The sequence below is a fragment of the Pezoporus wallicus genome, unplaced genomic scaffold, assembly GCF_028554395.1.
Source record: "Pezoporus wallicus isolate ANWC-B61680 ecotype Strahan unplaced genomic scaffold, APGP_CSIRO_Pwel_v1 scaffold_14666, whole genome shotgun sequence".
Classification (NCBI taxonomy): domain Eukaryota; kingdom Metazoa; phylum Chordata; class Aves; order Psittaciformes; family Psittacidae; genus Pezoporus; species Pezoporus wallicus.
In genome coordinates this window covers 119,067-138,841 of record NW_026637956.1, presented here as the reverse complement: position 1 = coordinate 138,841, position 19,775 = coordinate 119,067, and the positions used below count along the sequence as shown (strand labels likewise).

General features: G+C 53.2%; 1 protein-coding gene across 7 annotated transcripts in view; it reads left to right on the top strand.

Annotated features, from left to right (window-relative positions):
• The window catches only part of MPRIP (myosin phosphatase Rho interacting protein), a 72,802-nt gene extending 56,899 nt beyond the window's left edge, over positions 1 to 15,903 (top strand). For 3 of the 7 annotated variants that reach the window (XM_057408485.1, XM_057408482.1, XM_057408481.1), the window contains 9 exons: positions 1,915 to 5,775; positions 8,256 to 8,403; positions 9,550 to 9,667; positions 10,077 to 10,236; positions 10,353 to 10,472; positions 10,881 to 10,967; positions 11,684 to 11,846; positions 12,241 to 12,326; positions 15,717 to 15,903. In XM_057408485.1, coding sequence (XP_057264468.1) covers positions 1,915 to 5,775; positions 8,256 to 8,403; positions 9,550 to 9,667; positions 10,077 to 10,236; positions 10,353 to 10,472; positions 10,881 to 10,967; positions 11,684 to 11,846; positions 12,241 to 12,326; positions 15,717 to 15,788 — 4,815 coding nt within the window. In that variant the 3' untranslated portion in view covers positions 15,789 to 15,903. Of the gene's footprint in view, positions 1 to 1,914; positions 5,776 to 8,255; positions 8,404 to 9,549; positions 9,668 to 10,076; positions 10,237 to 10,352; positions 10,473 to 10,880; positions 10,968 to 11,683; positions 11,847 to 12,240; positions 12,327 to 13,376; positions 13,443 to 15,716 lie in introns of all 7 variants that reach the window. The other 4 variants (XM_057408484.1, XM_057408483.1, XM_057408487.1 and 1 more) reach the window with 4 other exon arrangements.
• Positions 15,904 to 19,775: the final 3,872 nt, after the last annotated feature.

The window sequence follows — 19,775 nt, the reverse complement described above, 5'->3', positions numbered from 1 at the left end:
CATTGTCAATTGGCAGTGGTGGAAGAGTAACTAACTCCCACTTCCCTGGGGCAAAGGCCTTTCTTTGCCTGGAGCCTGGAAAAACTCAGGGAATGGGGCTAAAAGCTGGATGCTGAATCCATCATCAGATTGGCTGAGTTGAAGTTGGCCATATGATACAAGGAGGAAGGCTGCAGGAGGGCTGAGAAGTCATCACTGCAGTGAGAAGTGACCCAGGCTGTGGCTTACGAGTTGGAGAGGGTTTTTGGAAGGGCTGGAGGCTTTTGCTTGCTCCAGTTTCATTGTTCTGGGGATTTCCCTTGTGTTTCCCTGGGAGCAGAGGGATTAAAGTCCTGTTGCAGAAGGGAGTAACCCCACCAAACCCTGCTGGGGTGGAGGAATGGAATCCCTGGGGTGTTCCTGCAGCCCCACACTGTGGGCAAACATCTTTTTGGATAGACCTTCTGAACTGTGGTCCCCACCTCCATCCTGCCTAGTTTTGGAGAGGTTCCCATGTTGTCTGTGGGGAGGGATGATGGAGGAGCCTGGCTGCTGCTAACCCATCCCTCCTGAGCTGCGTAAGGGGGACCCAACCCCTCCTTGGCAGCCTGAGCAGCCCCATACAGACCCCCAAGCACTCCCCTGACATAGAAGATGCCTCACGTTTCATAGGGCAGCCACTGAGATCCGCACCCTGATGCATGTGCCGTGCACCGAAGCCTCTCCGGCCTCGTGTAACCCCTCTCTTGCTCTGAGCTTCCTTGGGATGGGACATCCCTGCTGGGCGAAACAGTGGGAGCTCCTGCTCCTCACAAACAGACTGGAGATGCCCCCGGGCTCCAGTTGTGGTGGGTGGGAAGGGTCACGTACTAACCTGTCCCGGGCGGATGTTCTTGCATGTTTTTGGTGTAAAGCATGAAATATAACTTAACATAACTGAGTGTCACATCTGTGGGCTTTCCTTATCAGCGACCAGAGTACAGCAAAGGCAGGCCAAATTCCTAGGCTTCACGCTGTGCTTCTCTCACCTCTTCCTGTCTGTGTATTTTGTTTCAAGATACATCATTTCTGTCGCCTTCATGCATGGGTTCTCTCTCTGTGAGTTTTCTCGTTGCATGCTACATTGCTTTGGTTTGAATCTCACAAAGGTTGGTTTCCTTCAGTTTACATTCCCCTCACACCTTTTCCCCCTCCCTTCACTTGTCGGGCTCTTTTTATTTTGTCCTTCGTTGGGTTTGGGGTTGTTTTATTTTGCAGGTAGAGGAATTAGATCCTCCTTAGTCTTAACCTTTCACATACCAGCATCTCTGTCATGCGATGAGCAGCCGCTAAGTCCTGTTGGCAGGCACAGACATGACATCGCCACGCCGCTGTCCTGCGTTGGGGTGGGATGTGATGTCCTTGCTGTCACCTCACTTTCTGTTGTTGCTTTGGGTCGGTAGGACTGTGTTACCTGAACTGTGCACTTTTTGTTCCACAACAACCCGAACAAACATGCTCAGAAAGCACTTCTCTTCTCAACCTGTGACCATCCTTGCCTTCCTTCTCACCCTGTTTTTGCTCCTGTCTGTCTCTGTTTTACTGCTGGTGTTTCTTTTCCATCGTGTGTTGTGGTTTTTTTTTTGGTTCTGTTTGATTTTTGGTTGGGTTATTTTGTTTTCCTTTTGAGCCTGTTACTGTACAGCTGTTTGGATGTTGTGGTCCGTGTTTTCTCTTACTGGAAAGCAGTCGTTGCTCATTCAAAACTAACAAAAATAAAAGGTTAAACCAAACTATACAAATTATGCCGAGAACAAATCATCTCAATTGGAGCATGTGGGTAGCAGCCAAATCACTGCGAGGAGCTTTTCCCGTGGCCTGCCTGGCCAGAGGTGTGACACTCAGAAGGGAGAGCCAAGAGTGTTACTAACCTAGTATTTAATCGATCTTTTTAAGACCGAGGTGGCCGCCTCGCCATCAGGTGCCTGGCAGAGGCTCCACAAAGTCAACCAAGACCTCCAAAGCGAGCTGGAAGCCCAATGCCAGCGCCAAGAGCTGATCAATCAGCAGATTCAGTCACTGAAGCGCAGCTACGCCGAGGCCAAGGACGTGATCCGGCACCACGAAGCCGAGATTCAGAGCCTGCAGGCGAGGCTCAGTAACGCAGCAGCCGAGCTTTCCATCAAGGAGCAGACCCTGGCCAAGCTCAAGAGCGACCTGAGGAGCGAAAAGGAGAAAGCCAAAGAGCAGTTGGAGGAGTGGCAGCACGGCGAGGCCGCGCTCAGCTCCCAGCTAAAGGCCAGCGAGCAGAAGCTGAAGAGCGCAGAGGCTTTGCTCCTGGAGAAGACCCAGGAGCTGCGGGACCTGGAAATGCAGCAGGCTCTGCAGAGGGACCATCAGAAGGAGGTGCAGCGGCTCCAAGATAGGATCGCGGACCTGAGCGGGCAGCTGAACGCCAGCGAGCAAGCGCGGATGCTCATGGAGGAGAAGCTGCAGAAGAATTACGAGGCTTTGCTGGAGAGTTGTGAGAGGGAGAAGCAGGTTTTAATACGGAGCCTGAAGGAGGTGGAGGATAAAGCCAACGAGTATGAGATCCAGCTGCAGAATAGCGAGCAGCAAATGGAGATCCTGCAGAAGGAGAAGCTGAGTGCCAAGTTCGAAGGCAGCGAGCTTGTCCACCAGTTGGAGGAGCAGCTGCTGGTGAAGGAGGCCAGCATCCAGAAACTGGCAGAGCACATCAAGGAGCTCGAAAGAGAGAGAGATCAGATCAAGTGTCGGTTCCAGGAGCTCATGAATCAGGTCGCGGAGTCGGATAACGAAGTGGCAAAGCTGCAAGCGAAGCTGAAAATGGAAGAGACCAACTACCACAACCTGGAGCAGTCATTCGAGGAGGTGTCCTATCAGTTCCAGGGCGTGCAGGAGGTGCTGAAGGAGAAAGAAGAAGAGCTGAGACACGTTAAGGAAATGCACTTGAGAATTGTGGAGAAGAAAGATCAAGATCTCAGTGAGGCTTTGGCTAAAATGGTTGCTTTAGATAGCAGTTTGGAGGAGACTAAAATAAAGCTGAAGGCCAAGGAGGAGGCTTTAAGGAAATTGGCTAGTGTAGGCACAGGTCCGTGTGCTGAGGAGGCAGAAGAGCTTGGCCACAATCTTGAGGCTGATGAAAGTCATCCATCCCCATTAGGGCAGCCTCTGCCAACTCAGGATGTCCTCCCAGCTCTGACCTATGCACTGAAGGAGGAGGAGGATGAGGTTCTTGAGACCAGCCAGAGGCAAACGGAGGAATTCGACTCCCCATCCAAAGCTGTAGAGCTCCAGGACCAAGAGCTGGTTCAGAAAGCCTTAACAAAGCCCGATGTGGGAATCATGGGGGCCAAGAGGCAAAGAATCCGTTTCTCGAGCATCCAGTGCCAGAAATACATCCATCCAGATGGATCGGAGAAGAACTGGACAAGCAGCACTTCATCAGACACGAGCCAAGACAGGTCGCTGTCTGAAGAAAGCATGTCATCGGAGCCAGCTCTTGGTTACCCATCATCAGGGACAAGTGACTCTGAGACCTATCTCTCCATTATCCATTCCCTGGAAACCAAACTGTACATCACAGAGGAGAAGCTCAAAGACGTAACGATGAAGCTTGAGAGCCAGCACGGCCATAACCAGGAGACCCTCATTGCCCTCCACCAGCAGTGGGCCAGCACCGAGTCTCAGCTGCGGGAACAGCTTCAGACCAGCTTATCCCAAGTCAGTGCTTTGATCTCACAGCTCGAGAGTGAGAGGCAGGAGAAGTTGAAGCTCATAGAAAGCCACGTGAGGGAGCTGGGAGCTTTCCAGCTGAGGAATGATCAAGCCCTGACTTGCTTAGAGAAGTGCAGGGAGCAGCTGAGGTCTTTCCCCACATCCGACAAGGAGAAAGAAGGTGATTTGTTCCTTGTTACTCTCTCCAGCATGGAAACGACGTTATCAAACGCAATCCAAGCCTTGAGAGGGGCACCATCCGAGTGTCAGCAGAGTGAAAGGCTTATCACAGAGAGCCCTGCTCCGGAAGGAGGGGTTTTGGGAGAAGAGGAGCATGTCTCCAAGGAGCAGCGAGTGGAAGTGTTTGACATGAGCCAGCTGAGGTGGCTTTCAGAGAGAGTGGCCTTTGAGGCTTCTCTCATCAACCAAATAGCTGAGTCCTTGAAAAACGCAAGCTCCGAGATATCCCACCTTCTGAGAGAGATCCAGGGCACGGCTGAGGTGGTGTTGTTGGAGCCAGCGAATGTTTCTCATACAGCCATCAGTTTGGCCAGCGTCCTGTCTAAGAAGCTGCTGCTGGAAGGGGAATTCTGGAGCCAAGTGGAGGAGCTGAGAGTGCACTTGAGCACCAGAGAAGGAGAAGCCGAGGGCAAACCAGAAGCAACAGGTTTGGGCTTTGCTCCGTGTTTTCTCAGTGCGGTAGCAGATGCTGCGTTGATCAAGGCAGAACTTGGGTTTGTTGCACAGAAAATGAGGGAGTCTTTTCATCAGAGATTAAAAACCATCGAAGAAGACCTCCATAATACCAAAACAGCCCTCCAGCAGCATAAATGCATGCTGGAGGAGATCATCGGAGCGTACAGGACTCCTGCTTTTGACAGAGTCATGCGCCAGATTACTGAAGCACTCGAGATTCAGAAAGATGCTTCGGAAAGAACCCAGATCTCTTGGGATGGGAGCCATCTCCAGACGGGGCCGTGTCAGGAATTAGCCAAGAGGGAGCAGCCTGGCAGCCTGGTGGACTGTAGCGGTGAAGCTCTTGTTTCCATTCAGGAAGATCTTGCCCAGCAGCTGAAGGACAAAGCTAATGTTCTGAAGGAGATATCTGTTGCCTTACTCTCTCTGCCTCCTGAGGAGGCAATGAGAGACTGTCAGAAGCTCCTGAAGATATCTCAGAGTCTTTCGTACCGTTCGTGCATGGGAGACCTTGGAAGGTATTCCTCTTTGTTAGTCCACGATGCAATTGTCCAGGCTCAGGTTTGTTACGCCGCTTGCAAAGTGCGGCTGGAGTACGAGAGAGAGATGAAGTCCTACAAGGAGTCCTTGCAGAGCATGGATGCTCTCTGCCAAGAGCGCGTGAAGACGGTCTCTCTCCTTCGGGATGAGTATGAAGACTTGCTCAGGAAGCAGCAGGGGGAGTACAGCGAGGTGATTGCCATGCTTGAAAGGGAGAACGCTGATCTCAAAGCGAAGGTGGCCCAGCTCGACGCTCAGAGGAGGCTCCTGGAGGAAGAAGAGCATAAACACAGCAAGAGCTTGAGCGAGTTACAAGGACGGTACGAAGAGGAGATCCGAAACGTGCTAGAGCAGCTGAACAGGACAGAGGATGCTCTGAAGGCTGAGAGGACAGAAGGGCTCAGCCAGCTGGATGCTGTTGTCCGTGACAAGCAGAACATGGAGCGGTACCACGTGGAGCAGATGCAGATGCTGGAGGACAAGTTTCAGGCCAAGATCAAGGAGCTGCAGGTTATCCATGGCGAGGAGCTGCAGGCGCTGCAGGAGCACTACAGCCAGAACCTGCAGCGCCTGCAGGAGACCCTGGACGAGTACCAGAGGCAGCACCCCGAGGTGTCCCCCGCCATGGACCCGGGTGATGGGGATGCCTGGGTGCCCACTGGGGCTGGTGGCACGGGGCAGGACCCTGGGAGTGACCTGGACTCCATGCATGGCCTGAGGGAACGCATCCAGGAGCTGGAGGCCCAGATGAACGCCATGAGGGATGAGCTGGAGAACAAGCATCTGGAGGGGAACGCTTCCACCTTGAGGGAGAAATACCAGAAAGACTTTGAAAACTTAAAGGTTTTGATATGTTTTAACACTTTTTTCCTGCTGCTGAGTGACTGGGAGGGTGTGTTTGGTCCTGGGGTTTGCTTGTTGAACCTAAGGGCATTCCCCTAAAGAGCCAGCATGCTGAAGTGAGCCCCAGGGTCTCTATAAAGCATCCCCATGGTTGGGTATTCTAAATGCATTGCTGAAGGGTTGGTCTCAGTGGGGGAGTTAATGCTTGGAGGTGGTCTTTGTATAGAGAGGGAGAGTGACAAAGCAGCTTGATAACTTCACTCTCTTTCATTATGAAGACCGTAGTGTTTCTCCTCATACCTGAGGCATACGTTTTATTTGTGGCTTCCCTTTAAAAGCATTCCTCAACTCTGTCTTTCTCAATCTGATCCCATCTCCAGCCTGTCTCTGCTGCCCTCAAAAATGCGGGACGAAATGGAAACTTAATGTTTTCCTGGGAAAAGTAGCTGCAACCATGCCAAATTCCATAGCAAACCGCGAGGCTGTGAGGAGAACCACCCTGATGGTGCACAGCGTGAGTCCTTACACAACAAACAGTGCACAGTTACAGGCAACCCAGGCGAGGTGCAGAGGAACCCATTGGCAATGGAACGCCATCGTTCGCATCGCTCCTCCTGTAGTGACTGGCTGTCAAGCTGGCCTGAGATGCTGCAGCATCTCAAACAACCCTCTTGGCTTTGGTGTTTGGCTGTTGCTGGAGGAGCATTTCCAGTTGGGAAGTGGATTTAGGGTGGCAGAGGACTCCTGGCAGCACCAGGTTGAAAGGGCAGCGCACCGGCTGTGTGCAGAGGCCGTGCTGGTGAGGCTTCCATGGAGTTCTTCAGTCAGCAGAAGTACAGGCAAGCTTCCTCCCAGCCATGAGATCCTCAGTGGATGGGGGTAACGTGTGGCTCAGCTCCAGCCAAAAGCTGGTTTTAACGTGGGGAGAGCAGTAGCTCTGCTGCATCCCATCATATGAATCAAGTGCCCTGGGGAGAGCAGAGTGGAGCAGTGGTGCTCACTCAATGCTGTCTCTTAACCCTTAGGAAGGGAAAGTCCTTGAACTCCTCACTCAGGTCAGCAGGACACAGGGATAACCTTGTTCTGTGAGCCAGGCACCCTGGGTGGTGCTGGTACCAAGGGATGTTCTTGCTTTGGAAGAAGGCAAGCAGAGGTATCCAGGAGGAGAGCAGAGTAAGCCAGCTTCTCTGTGCACCTTGGTAGGAAGCAGAGGGACTTCCTTCGGCTAGAAAGCTCACCAGGCTATGGCAAACCTGCCCAGTTTACAGGCTTAAATGTACTTGATTCTTCTCATCTGAACCCCATGGAGAATATAGCATCAGTAACACGAGGTGCTGGGTTGCACATGTTCAAATGGTCCTGGATTTCTAGCAATGCATTTACAATACATTAAATACTGCCCCTACAGCCAGACCTATGGAGAAGTGTTTTCCTCCAGCGTTAGAGGTGTAATGGAGAGCTCTGCAAGGCTGCTTCATGCCACTCCAAGACAAGTCCAGACGGGTTCTGGCTCTGAGTTACGAGTTCCAAAAGCAAGTAAGGCTGAGGAAGTAAACAGTGCCTTGGGGTTAAAACATAAAGGTGAGGAGAAAAAGCAGCAGAGCTGAAAACAGGGAGTGAGAATGGGCGTAGGCTACAAAGCAGTGGACAGAAAGTGATGCTGAGGAGGGTGTATGTTAGTGTAGGTCAATGGTATGAGACTGTCATGAGCATTTTGGTCACTGGGGGGGGGGTGGGGGGATGGTGTGTGAATCTGTCCCCCTTAAATTTCCCCTGGAAAACACGAATGTGAATCCAGAAGGAATCCATCAGGAAATACAGGCAGCCTGTAGCATGAAGAGGGAGAAAAGCCCAGTGCAGTGCTCAGCATCAGGTTTGCCCCCAGCTGTCTGCTGGGGCTCTTGCACCTTGTCCTCAGTGCATGCCCCTTCCCAGCTCATAGCTTGAGCCTGCCTGTGGCTTTGCTGTCCTGCCTCTGTCCTGCAGCTGTGTGTCCATTGGGATCCCAAAGCCCTCAGTGGGGTTGCCAGGCTGCTGGCTGAGCTGGAAACAGGTGTCTGGGGCAGAAGGACCATGCTGGAATGCAGGATCTCACCCCTGATGACTCCTGGCTCCCCAGAGCACTGCTCCATCTCCTGGCCTAAGTTCACACCTTTTAATTCCATTAGCAGGTAATTGCCCGTGCAGCATTGGAAGCAATGCTCAGTGGGAGTTAAGGTCTTGTTGCTGTCAGGAGTCACCTGCTGTCCACCCCAGAGCTGGCTGTATGGGATCAGACAGTGCAGAAGAGAGCAGGAAGAGCACAGTAGGGTCTAGTGACTGCAGGACAAGCCCTGACCACGTGAGGTCCATCCCCATGATGGAGCATCCCCACGATGGAACTTGAGTGCCACACCGCAATGCAGCTCCTGGTGCTCTCACCACCACTGCGATGCCAGCCCCACACAGGCCAACCCCTTCCCCTGGTCCCTTTTTTGCAGGCAACATGTGAAAGGGGCTTTGCAGCCATGGAGGAGACGCACCAGAAGAAGATTGAGGACCTGCAGCGGCAGCACCAGCGGGAGCTGGAGAAGCTGCGGGAGGAGAAGGACCGCCTGCTCGCAGAGGAGACGGCTGCCACCATTTCAGGTATGGGGACATGGCACAGGGTCCCCTGCCATGGGGCAGCTCCGTGTTGATGGGGACAAGGGGATGGGGTTTGCTCCAATATAGAGGAGCAGAGTGTGGGATGGGTAGGCATCACAGAGCGATGGGAAAGGGCTGGTGGGAGAGATGTTGTGGATGGAGGCCCATCTCCTGGTCCTTCTCCAAGCTTGGTACCCTTCGTCTTGGTCTGATCTGTTTTCTGTTCCATCTCATAACGGCATTGGTCGTTCCTGTGGTTAATTCATTGCCAATTTCACACTGAATTCATTCTTCAGTGCCCCAGGGAGCTTGAAAGCACTGGAGCCCAGGGCTCTGCACTAGGAGTGCCACAGCCCAGGAAAAAACTATGGGAATAGGACAATTGTTTGGACTTCATTAAAATTGGCAGAAGCCAGGGACACAGACTGAAGCAGTGGGAGGTTCATGGGGATGAGTTGGGTTTTGTTCCTTTAAAAACCAAACTAAAGCTCTTAATAGAATGCCCTTGGGTGGAATGGTGCTGGGTGCTGATGCTGTGCTGGGTACCAGCACTGTGTTGGGTGCTGATGCTGTGCTGGGTACCAGCACTGTGTTGGGTGCTGATGCTGTGCTGGGTACCAGCACTGTGTTGGGTGCTGATGCTGTGCTGGGTACCAGCACTGTGTTGGGTGCTGATGCTGTGCTGGGTACCAGCACTGTGTTGGGTGCTGATGCTGTGCTGGGTACCAGCACTGTGTTGGGTGCTGATGCTGATGCTGGGGGTACCAGCACTGTGTTGGGTGCTGATGCTGTGCTGGGTACCAGCACTGTGTTGGGTGCTGATGCTGTGCTGGGTACCAGCACTGTGTTGGGTGCTGATGCTGTGCTGGGTACCAGCACTGTGTTGGGTGCTGATGCTGTGCTGGGTACCAGCACTGTGTTGGGTGCTGATGCTCTGCTGGGTACCAGCACTGTGTTGGGTGCTGATGCTCTGCTGGGTACCAGCACTGTGTTGGGTGCTGATGCTCTGCTGGGTACCAGCACTGTGTTGGGTGCTGATGCTGTGCTGGGTACCAGTACTGTGCTGGGTGCTGATGCTGTGCTGGGTGCTGATGCTGTGCTGGGTACCAGTACTGTGCTGGGTGCTGATGCTGTGCTGTCCCCCCACAGCCATTGAAGCCATGAAGAACGCACACCGGGAGGAGCTGGAGCGAGAGCTGGAGAAGTCCCAGCGCTCCCAGATCAGCAGCGTCAATGCCGACATCGAGGCCCTTCGAAGGCAATACCTGTAAGACCATCATCATCCTCCATCACTGGGTCTCATAAGGAGATCACGCATGTGGGACTCTCCTTTCTCCCCTTTGATTTTGACTGAGCAAAACAGCCAAGCAGCTTTGTTAACCTTGATGCATCCATGTGGGTGTGTAAGTGTGCAAATACTCTGGTCCCAAGTGCCCAGAGCAAGCTTAGAATCATGGAATGGTTTGGGTTGGAAGGGACCTTAAAGCTCATCCAGCTCCAAGCGGGGATACCTTCCACTAGAGCAGCTTGCTCCAAGCCCCTGGCCTTGAGCACTGCCAGGGATGGGGCAGCCCCAGCACCTCTGGGCACCCTGTGCCAGTGCTTAGATCCCAGTGGCGTTGTCCCGGCAGCAGAGTGTGCGTGCAGGGAGGGCATTGCCCGTGTGTGTTCCACAGGGAGGAGCTGCAGTCGGTGCAGCGGGAGCTGGAGGTGCTTTCGGAGCAGTATTCCCAGAAGTGCTTGGAGAACGCTCACCTGGCGCAGGCGCTGGAGGCTGAGAGGCAGGCCCTCCGCCAGTGCCAGCGCGAGAACCAGGAGCTCAATGCCCACAACCAGGTGAGATCCCCACCGTGCCCAGGGCAGGGGGTGGCAGCCCAATGGGGCAGCACGGTGGGTGCCAGGCCGTGGCCGTGCTCCCCATTCCCACACGGTTCTCTCCTTCTCCTCCCCAGGAGCTGAATAACCGCCTGGCTGCGGAGATCACGCGATTGAGGACCCTGCTGACCGGGGAGGGCGGGGGAGAGGCTGCTGGGTCGCCTCTTACACAGGGCAAGGATGCCTACGAGCTGGAGGTGAGTGAGCTCTGCTGTGCCCAAGGGGCAGCACTTTGGACCCCTGAGAGCATCCCACAGCCCTCCATCGTGCCGTGCATTGGGTCTGTGTGGCTGCTCAGTGCTGTGCATTGGGACATGATTATGGAGTCCTGATGTTCCTTTCTCACACACACCCTTCTGAGGCTGTTTGTCCCCTGCGATACAGTCCCTACAAAGCAGTGGGGGCAGAAAACAAGGGGTGTGCAGGGAGCTTGGGCACGTTCCCAAGAGACCCAGGGCTCATCTTGTTGGTGAGCCAGAAGATGGGTGAACCAGCAGCCTTTACGGAGCAGGTTGTGCCCCGGAATCACCAGGCACAGCGGGAGAGCATCTCGGGCTCATGCTGCATCTCTTTGGTGTGGCCATGGGCTGCTTTTGTTCCCACAGGTCCTGCTGCGGGTCAAAGAGTCAGAAATCCAGTACCTGAAGCAGGAGATCAGCTCCCTCAAAGACGAGCTGCAGACAGCACTGAGGGTAATGCCGGGGATGGTTCTGCCATCCTCTTACGTGCTCTGCTCCTGTGTGTGCTTGCATTTCAGCTCGCTTAGAGCCATATTTGAAGCAGTAGTTAATGTTTCCCCTGCATGGGGCTGAATACCCATTTGGTATCATCAGTAAAGCACTCCACAACCCTGTCAGCTTAGGACTTACCCCCACAAGGGAGACCGTGTGGGAGACATCCCTCCAGTGCTTTACCCCTATTCCTATCGCATCAGATCAGATTTAAATGGTAGAAACAATCGGGGTTAGGGATCTGCCCAGCCTCCCAGCACTGGATCTGGTTTGCCCTGGGTGGCCTCTGTGCCAAGGCTATTTCTGGGAATTCTGGATTTCTGTGTCTTTGCTGAAGCACAGACAAGTAATCCTGTAACAAAGGGGCTACATGCATGGGCAGTGCTGTATACTCTTCCCCTTTAAGGTCTTTTAGGGTATTTAAGGTCCCTTCCAACCCTAACCATTCCACGCTCACCATTGGAAGAGCTTTGTGCCTCTCCCAACCCCTGCCCCACTGTCAGAGGCAGCTTTGAGGGTGTGTATGAAATGCGTGCATGGCCCCGGCCAAGCATTTCTCCCTGTTGCCGGCTCTTCCTCCATGGGCATTTGCCAAGCTCCTCTTCAGTGCATTCACAACCTCCTTGGCTCCAGATGCGTGTCTGACTCCATTGGGTTGCTCTTGTTCCTTTTGCCAGGATAAGAAATACGCCAGCGACAAGTACAAGGACATATACACGGAGCTGAGCATCGTGAAGGCCAAGGCAGACTGTGATATCAGCAGGTTGAAAGAGCAGCTGAAAGCAGCCACAGAAGCTCAGGGAGAGAAATCCCCTGTGAACACCACTGTATCGGGATATGGTCAGTGCTCCTCCGTGGGTTTCCTGGCATCCCAGCTCTTGTGTAGCAATAGGTCCAAGTATAGGACTTGCCACGAGGCTGTTTTGCTGTTTCATGCTGCTTCCCACCTCCACTCCTTGCAGTGGAGCTGCCCTCCTGTGGCAGTTCCTCCTTCCAGCCCACAGATGGGAAGTGGATGGGATTTGAAAGCCTTCTGGCCCTTTGCATTGGGAAAACCTCACGGTACAAGGGAGTGGAGACCCCTGAGAGCCCCCTCTGACCATACAGCAGCACTGCTTGAGTTGGGCACAGCAAGGCACTCGCTTGGGATGGGAGGGCAGGAGAGCCCCAGCCCCGCTCCTTGCAGGGCTGCAATGGACACCACATTAACACCACTTCTTCTGCTTCTTCCCAGATATAATGAAATCAAAAAGCAACCCTGATTTCTTGAAGAAAGACAGATCCAGTGTTAGCCGGCAACTAAGGAATATCAGGTCAAAGGTGAGCACAGATCTCCTGCCCCATATGATGGGAATACCCAGTGTTACTCTCCAGTGGGAGGGAATGGAAGGGGAAGAAAACTGGGAATTTCCCAGTCGCTAGTGCTAGTCACTGGGAAGAAAAGTGAGCTTTTGACTGTGGAATGGTTGGCTGAGCAGGCCCCCATGATACCCACACACACTCCTGACCCTTCTGAGAGGGAGGGGTGAAGTTGCTCCCCACTTGAAGGATGAAGCTCACCCTGTTCTTTGGTCTTTCACAGGAGGACTCTCCCAGTATTTGCTCCCTGTTTTCAGTTGAAATTTAGGTGGAAACAGGCACATCATTCTAGGGTTTAGTGCTCATCACTGCAAGGTTTTTGGTCTTTATGTGGAACAGCGATGCTTTGGTCCTGGGTGTATTTAACACACACTTTGCTTGTGTGTTAACACGGTGCAGATGGCCCTATGTTCCTCTGGCTGCTGGTCCCAAAGCCCAGTGATGCTGAGCCAAACTCTCCTGCTTGGCCTGTGATTCTGTGTTCCACACTGGCTGTTGCTTTGGGACCACAGGGATAGAAAGGGCAAACAAATCTGCTCAAGGCATCATTAACCATAGGTCAGTTGAAGGAAGATCAGCATGGGCAAAGCCTGCTTTGCCTTCACCACCGCATACCTGGTGTCTCATGCTGATGTTTGAAGTGGTTGGGACCTTGTGTGGAGCAAGAAGCTGGGCAGGCAGAAGGCTTCTAGCTCGGTGCCCCTGCAGGGGATACAGGCTGTGCTGCACGGAGTAAATGCAGAGAGCATCCTCCTGCATTTCAGGGCAGCCCAGACCTGCTGGGCCAGGTCTGATGTTGGGTTTCCCTTCACCACTTCAACTCATGGCCCTTTATGGACTGGTCCCCGCTGTGTGTGTTGCTTGGTGGGGAAGGAGTTGAGGAGAGCAAGCATGGGCTCTGCCTGCTCGCCTCGCTGCGGGGGGGATGCTGGGGCTGTACCAATGCATCCAGGATTGATGAGCTTCTCGTTGTGTTTCTGTTTCTCTTTGTTTTGCCTCTTCCTTCCACAGTCCGTTATTGAGCAGGTCTCATGGGATAACTGAAATGAACCCGAGTCCAGGTTCCCTGCCACGTAGGTAAACAGACCAGCACCCACCAAGCCCACCACCACCACCACCACCACCGGAGCGGCCACTTTTGCATGCACATGGCAAACCAGAGTCCTTCTGCTCTGAATGACTGTGGTTTATTTATGGCTAATTACTGCAGGAGGAAGGGGGGGGGAAGGCGAGCAGTCAGTGTAGCCAAGATGCAGATGAAATGCAGCTCTTTTCCATAGGGAATATGTTTCTTGTCTTCCTGCTCCTCCCACCCTCGCCAGCACAGCTGCCCATCACGGAGAGGATTTGGACACGGTTCCTGTTGGCTGTGTTGGGAGCGTGGGACACTGAGTGTGCATGCTTGGATGACTCTGCATGCCTCGGGCTAAACTTCAGCAGCATCCAGGTCTTGTAGGACAGCAGCTGTTTGCTGTTAGCCAGGATGAGGAGTGGATTGGGGATGCCTGGAAATGCCTTTCCCACATAGGCCTGGAGCATGTAAAGTGGTGGCCCTGGTCTCAGCTGCAGAGGGGATGTCCCGAGCTACCCTAAATTTCCTTTACCTATAGTCGCTGCTTCTTTAGGTTGCTCTGTGCCTGAGCAAAAAGAGTCTTCCTCACACAGTAACCTTCTCCTCCTGCTTTCCAGGATTCCTCTTGCTTCCCGGTGTCCACTCTACTCGCTCTCCATCCCTTTGGCATTGCACCTCCATCCCGCTGGCCTGAGGCTTCCGAGCTCATCCAGCAAAAGGAGGGAGCTGTGAGGCAGATCCTAATGACCCTTGAGTAACTGGAGCAATAGTTGCTTTCCTGACCCATGGTAAAGACTGAAGTTAGAGCACCTGCAGAGGGAGCTTAGGGAAGGGAGGGGAGCTCCCCAGCTCGATGGAGAGCCCCAGAAGTCTGATGAAGGATGCCTTTGTCACAGATATCCTCCTACATTAGATTTGCTGGAATTTGTACCATCAGGCAGAGCAGGCTGATGGTTCCTGTTGTCTCCTTCCATCCCACTGGAAATCAGATGCACCAACTGGAATCCATGGGTTGCTGCCCATTTAACGAGGCCCAAAGTAAACTTCCTTTAGGAAGTGTGTGTTCAGATACATCCCAAGAGGCTCTGCTGCCCTTTGAAAAGAGAGCACGCAGCATTTGGGAATACAGCCCAGTCCCTTTTAGTGCTTTCATTTCCGTGCTGCTCCGTTCCGTATCTGTGGGGCTGTGGGAGGAGGAACATGGAAAGCAGTTCAGTAACCATGGGAATCTGCACAGCCTCAGGGCAAGTTCATCCTGGATTCCTGCCTTGATAAACACACATTAAAGAAACCCAGCCCCAAAGTCTTAACCTGTGCTATGATTGTACATAGGGAAGTACAAGCAGAAGGGGAGCTGGTTGCCTCTTAATAGAAGGGGCTTTGTGTTCAGGTCAGTGCCTTTTGAACCTGCCCTGTCGTGGTCTCTAAAGCATATCATGACCCAGCCTAGGCCACAGCTTTGGGGCTGCAGGATGGAGTGGAGGTTGGTGTTAGGCTTGTGCACCTGCTTGGGGGTAATGTCAGGTTAAAGGTGTTGTATAGGGGCAAGCAGTTTGCTTCTGGGTTTCTACCCCTGTTCTCCTGGGTGCCCACGTGTAGTGAGAGCTCACAAATCCACATGCTGAGGACTAGCGGGATGGGTTTTCCTGGTGTCTCTGAGTGTTGTGCCTTGCAGGCTGGATGCTGCATCTGAATTGGATCAGCCATCACATCCTGCTAGACCTAAAGCAGGCATTGAGCGCATCCTCTGTCTAACCCGGAGCAGTAGAGGCAAGCTTTGGCTTGGGAGAGCCCCCCGATGGGCTTAGAGAAAGAGTGGGATTGTCTCTGGCAATAAGAACGCAGTTACAGGGCTGCTTGAGCACAGCCCATACATTGACTGGAGCCAGGGGTGTCCCACATGGATGCAGTGATGGGGGAGCACCAGGCTGCAGGTCCTGCTCAGCAGCACAGTGCTTTAAAGCATAGCAGATCCGAGCTCTCCTGCCCTGGGCTCCACTGAAATCACCCCCAGCACCACCGCAGGCTCTGGGCCATTTTCCATGTGGAGCTAATCCCGCTTGCAGCATCCTCAATCTCACTCTCTCTCTAGGCTTTCTTCACCAATAACCACCCTCCATAATAACCCTGTGTTCTCTCTTAGCCTGTCCCACTAACCCCTCCACCCTGAGGCCACTCTCCTGCTGCCCCCATCTTCTCCTGAGCATCTCACCCTTTCCGTGGTACCCCAGGTCCCACCGCCCCGTATCCCAACGCCGCGTGTCTTTTGTCTCTGCCAGAGTCTGAAGGAAGGCCTGACTGTGCAAGAACGCCTGAAGCTTTTTGAATCCAGGGACTTGAAGAATGCCTAGTTCTCCCCGCTCCGCTTGACCACGCGCACCTCCCAGCTTGAGGCAGCACAGCACCAGCACCGTTTGTCTTCTCCTTCCTTAACGACTGTCCTTTCGCTGTCGTTCGTCTCGATGCCCCTCCACACACACACACGCAACCGACGGGACCCGGCGCCGCGGTGATGGTGCCACCCCTTTGCCTCCCCAGCTCCTTTCCCTTGCTTGTGAGATGCTCCAGAGACTCTTGAGAGGGAGAGGAAGGGATTGGAGTGGGGTGGTTTCCCCCCCCTGCCCCACTCCTCTCTTTGGCGCTTCGTAGGAGAATCCTTCCTTTACTGTAAACCATTACACTAAGTGTCAGTATTAAGGCTCAGTAGCCTGTTAATAAGCTAGCTCTGTCGTACCAACTGTTTTGGTATGCAAGCAGGGCCTGGGTGGTGGTATCGGCCATACCCAGCCCTTACTGCTGTCAAGAGACCCAGTGCTCAGAGCACACCAGGAGCCTAATCTTAACCATTGGATCTCGATTGCATTACTTGCACCTACAAGGAGGGGAAAAGCTGTCGGGGAGCGCAGCCTGGAGGTACAAACACTGACATCCCGCTGGAGAAGGATGCAAGAAGTGATTCCCCCTGCCCCGTGACTCTGCTGTATCCTGAATGTAGGCGATGCCGGAGCCTGGTGGAGCTTTGGTGGCTGCAGTGGTTGTGGATAGGGAGCTGCAGGTGCTCCAGGGCACCATCGAGCCCGCCCCAGCGGCGTGTCTTTGCCTCCCGTCTCGCTGGTGGTTGGAGTTGGTGTTTTGGGGGCCCGAGCTGTAAGATCACTTCTTTGCCTCTGTTAGATCAAGCCCAGCACTCTCTTTTATTGCTGTTACTCCCTTCCTCTCATTGAGTCCCGTGTATCCCAGGGTCTGTGCGCATGTGAAACTCCCTTTTCCTAGTCAAAGGAAAGTAGAGTAGAAAAGTAGAGCCGATAACTGACTGAAAATGCACAGTGCTCAATGCATATAATGCTCCTTTTTTATCAGCTTCTTGAATTCAAACTCTTCTTGTCAGCAGGGCAGCTCCTATTTTAATTCTTTAATCTTTTTTTTTTTTTTTTTCCTGAAATAAAGATCTCAAAACCATTCCATGCTTCAGACCTTCTCAGTCCTGATGGCTTCCGTAGTCAAAGAGCATCCCGCTCAGCACCGTGAGGCTGATCCATGGATGCAAAGTGAGCTTTAAGGGAGCTGGCAGCACTGGACGCAGCACATGAGGTCGTCTTCCTAGAGGAAGCCTGTGCTGCTTCATCCTGGGCTGAGTTTAAAGAGGCCACTTGGTCCTGCCTCACCAAGCAGAGCTAAAGCAGTGCTCTGGCACATTGGCTTCCCAATTGGCCCTGTTTAGCTGCTGGTTGACCCATGTCACGTTGTGCTGGGCTGTTAAAGATGCACCCGAGGCTTCACGTGGAGCAAAGCTTCCTCTTGTCTGTCAGGTGCTTAACACACGGTTGAGGCAGCTCTGCGTGCTTTCATGGCTGATTTTGGGGCTGTTAGGTGGTTGTACAAGCACAGCCCATAGAGCAAACTCTCACGGCAGCCCTGGCACAGTGAGCACCATGGCGGTGGTTCCAGGCACCTCCAGTCCTGCCAGGTTGGACCATTCTGGAGCGTTCACCTTCATCCTTCCATCACAGCAGCAAGTTTCTGTCTGGGACCCTCAGCAGGAGATGGCCTCATCTAACCATGAATCAGGCCCTCATCCAGCTTGTGAGGCCTTGCCATGGCCAGGTGCTCGGCCTGGCACCTCATGGCAGCATCTGGTGCTGCCCATAGGAGCCCCATTCGTCCCCAGCGAAGATGCCAGCGCTGAGCAGTGAGCAGAGCGTGTACCGGGATGCTCTCCCATTGCGATGCTCTGTAATCTCTGCCCGGGTGTACACGGACATCCTGGAGACAGGAGCAGGGCAGGAAGGCTGCTCGACCACTCGGATGCAGAGGCTCTTCCCTCGTCAGCAGGCACGTGCCCTCGGATGGACCCAGGAGCCTTTCCAGCCACGATCCACGTGGACCACATCGGATCAGTCAGTGCTGCTCCTGGCATCGTGTTTGCTTTAACCCAGCAGCCAGCAGCTGCCTTAGTCCTCCTGTCCCACCATAGAGGAGCATGGCCCATGCTCTACCCTTGCAAGACATCACTGGCTCCAGGATGCCTCTCTTTTCCTCTTCTCTCAAGACATATAATGGGACTTTGTCCTTTTTAGCCAACCAAGAAGGACATGTGCTGGTCTCCTCCTCGCCATGTGGACCCCGAACTTTCCTGCATCCCCATAGCAAATCCTGCTTTTCCTTTGCATACTTCATTTGCTCAGGAGCACTTATTTTAAGTATGGGGATTGGAAGTTATGTACTTGCTATCTGCATTGGCACTCGGGTGGTGTGGATAACACAAGATGGACCTTTTCTGATCCGGGATCATGCCACTGAGCATCTTGAGGCTCTCCATGGGAGGGATGATTTCATACCAAGCAATCCTCTCTTGGTGTCCTGGGTTTTGAGTAGGAGCACTTGATTTCTTTGCCAGTGCTTCTGCTCGAAGCCTTAATACTTAACATAGGGAACAGCTGGGTGAGTGGAGGGAACAGGCAGAGCCATGAGGTGAAGCTCATGTGGAAATACACTGATGGGATTTGGGTGGTAAAGAGGGGTGAGGAAGGTGCTGCAGCGCTTTGGTAAAGGCAGCAGCACTTTGGTGGTGGATGGGGCAGGAAGGCAGAAGAAGGTGGGATAAAACCAGGGCTACAGGAGATAGGGAAGGTGCAGAGATGTGCTTTCTGCTTGGGCTCTGGCTCTCCATTACCCTGTGAAGAGAGGCTGGGGGTGCAGTGTTCTTATTTATATACATACAAATACACACTGGTGTTTATGGGGCAGTCATTCAGGAGCACTTGTACAGCTCTTGCTTCTTCCTATGGATGTGCCCAAGTGAGGTGCTGCAGGGGTGCAGCTAGGTTTTCTTCACTCTTTCCTGTGTTTTTACCTTATTGTACAGAAAACACCAGTCTTCCCATCGCTCCCCACCTTTCTATGGTCACCCCGAAGCACCTGTAAAGGGATTTGAATTGAGGTTTGCTAGGAGCCCTGTATGCACAGGATCAGATGCGGAGGATCAGCTGCTATCAGGATGCTTTCATTTAACATTGGCAGCTGCTCTGGACCTGCAGATGGCTGAGGAAAGCAGAGCAGGCAGGTTTGCTGGGGATAAAGGGTATAAACTGGCACTAACAACAGGTGTAGCTGACATAAACCAGGAGGGCAGCGCAGGGAATGGGGTGTGTGTGAGGGAGCAGTGGGACTGGCCGCCTTTGCCATGGTTTTAGCAATGTTTAATACATCAGTGAATCTGGTTGCTGGATGTTGTGGGTTCAGAGAGTTTATTCCTAAGCAAAGGGGTCTCTCATGAATGTGGTGGTGGTTTCATGCTGCAGCGTGTAGGAGCAGCCGTCTGCCACTGCAGAATTAGGTTCCTTTGAAAGCTAAGGGAGAGCCTGGCTGTGCTGTGCCAAGAGGGCATCAGGGGCCTTTTGGCATCCTCAGGATCACCTGCGCCCTTTGGAGCAGCACAGACTCGGTGGGAATGCTGTATGTGATGTCCTGTGGTGGTAGCTATGAGTTCTGAGGGTACCAGAGAAAGATGAGAGGATGCTGTGGGATGCAGATAGCCTCTGTGAATGGTGGCTGCAAGCTCCAGGCTTCAGGCTGTGCTTCACTTGTAGCCTGGCAAGTATTTAAGCATCTCTCCAAAGCAGGAGGCATTAAAGAGATAGATAGAACCTGCAGCACCAATAAACAGCCGAAACCAGATCTATTTCTGCAGAGAGCAGTGCTTTAAATAAGGGGAAACAAAGCAGAAAGCCAACGGGGAAGCTTTTTACCCATAGCAATGTGCCGTAGTTACCCGGTTGCTGCTTCCTGCTTCCCTCATCTGTCGAGATAAATCGGTGGCAATTTAAATGAGAAAGAGT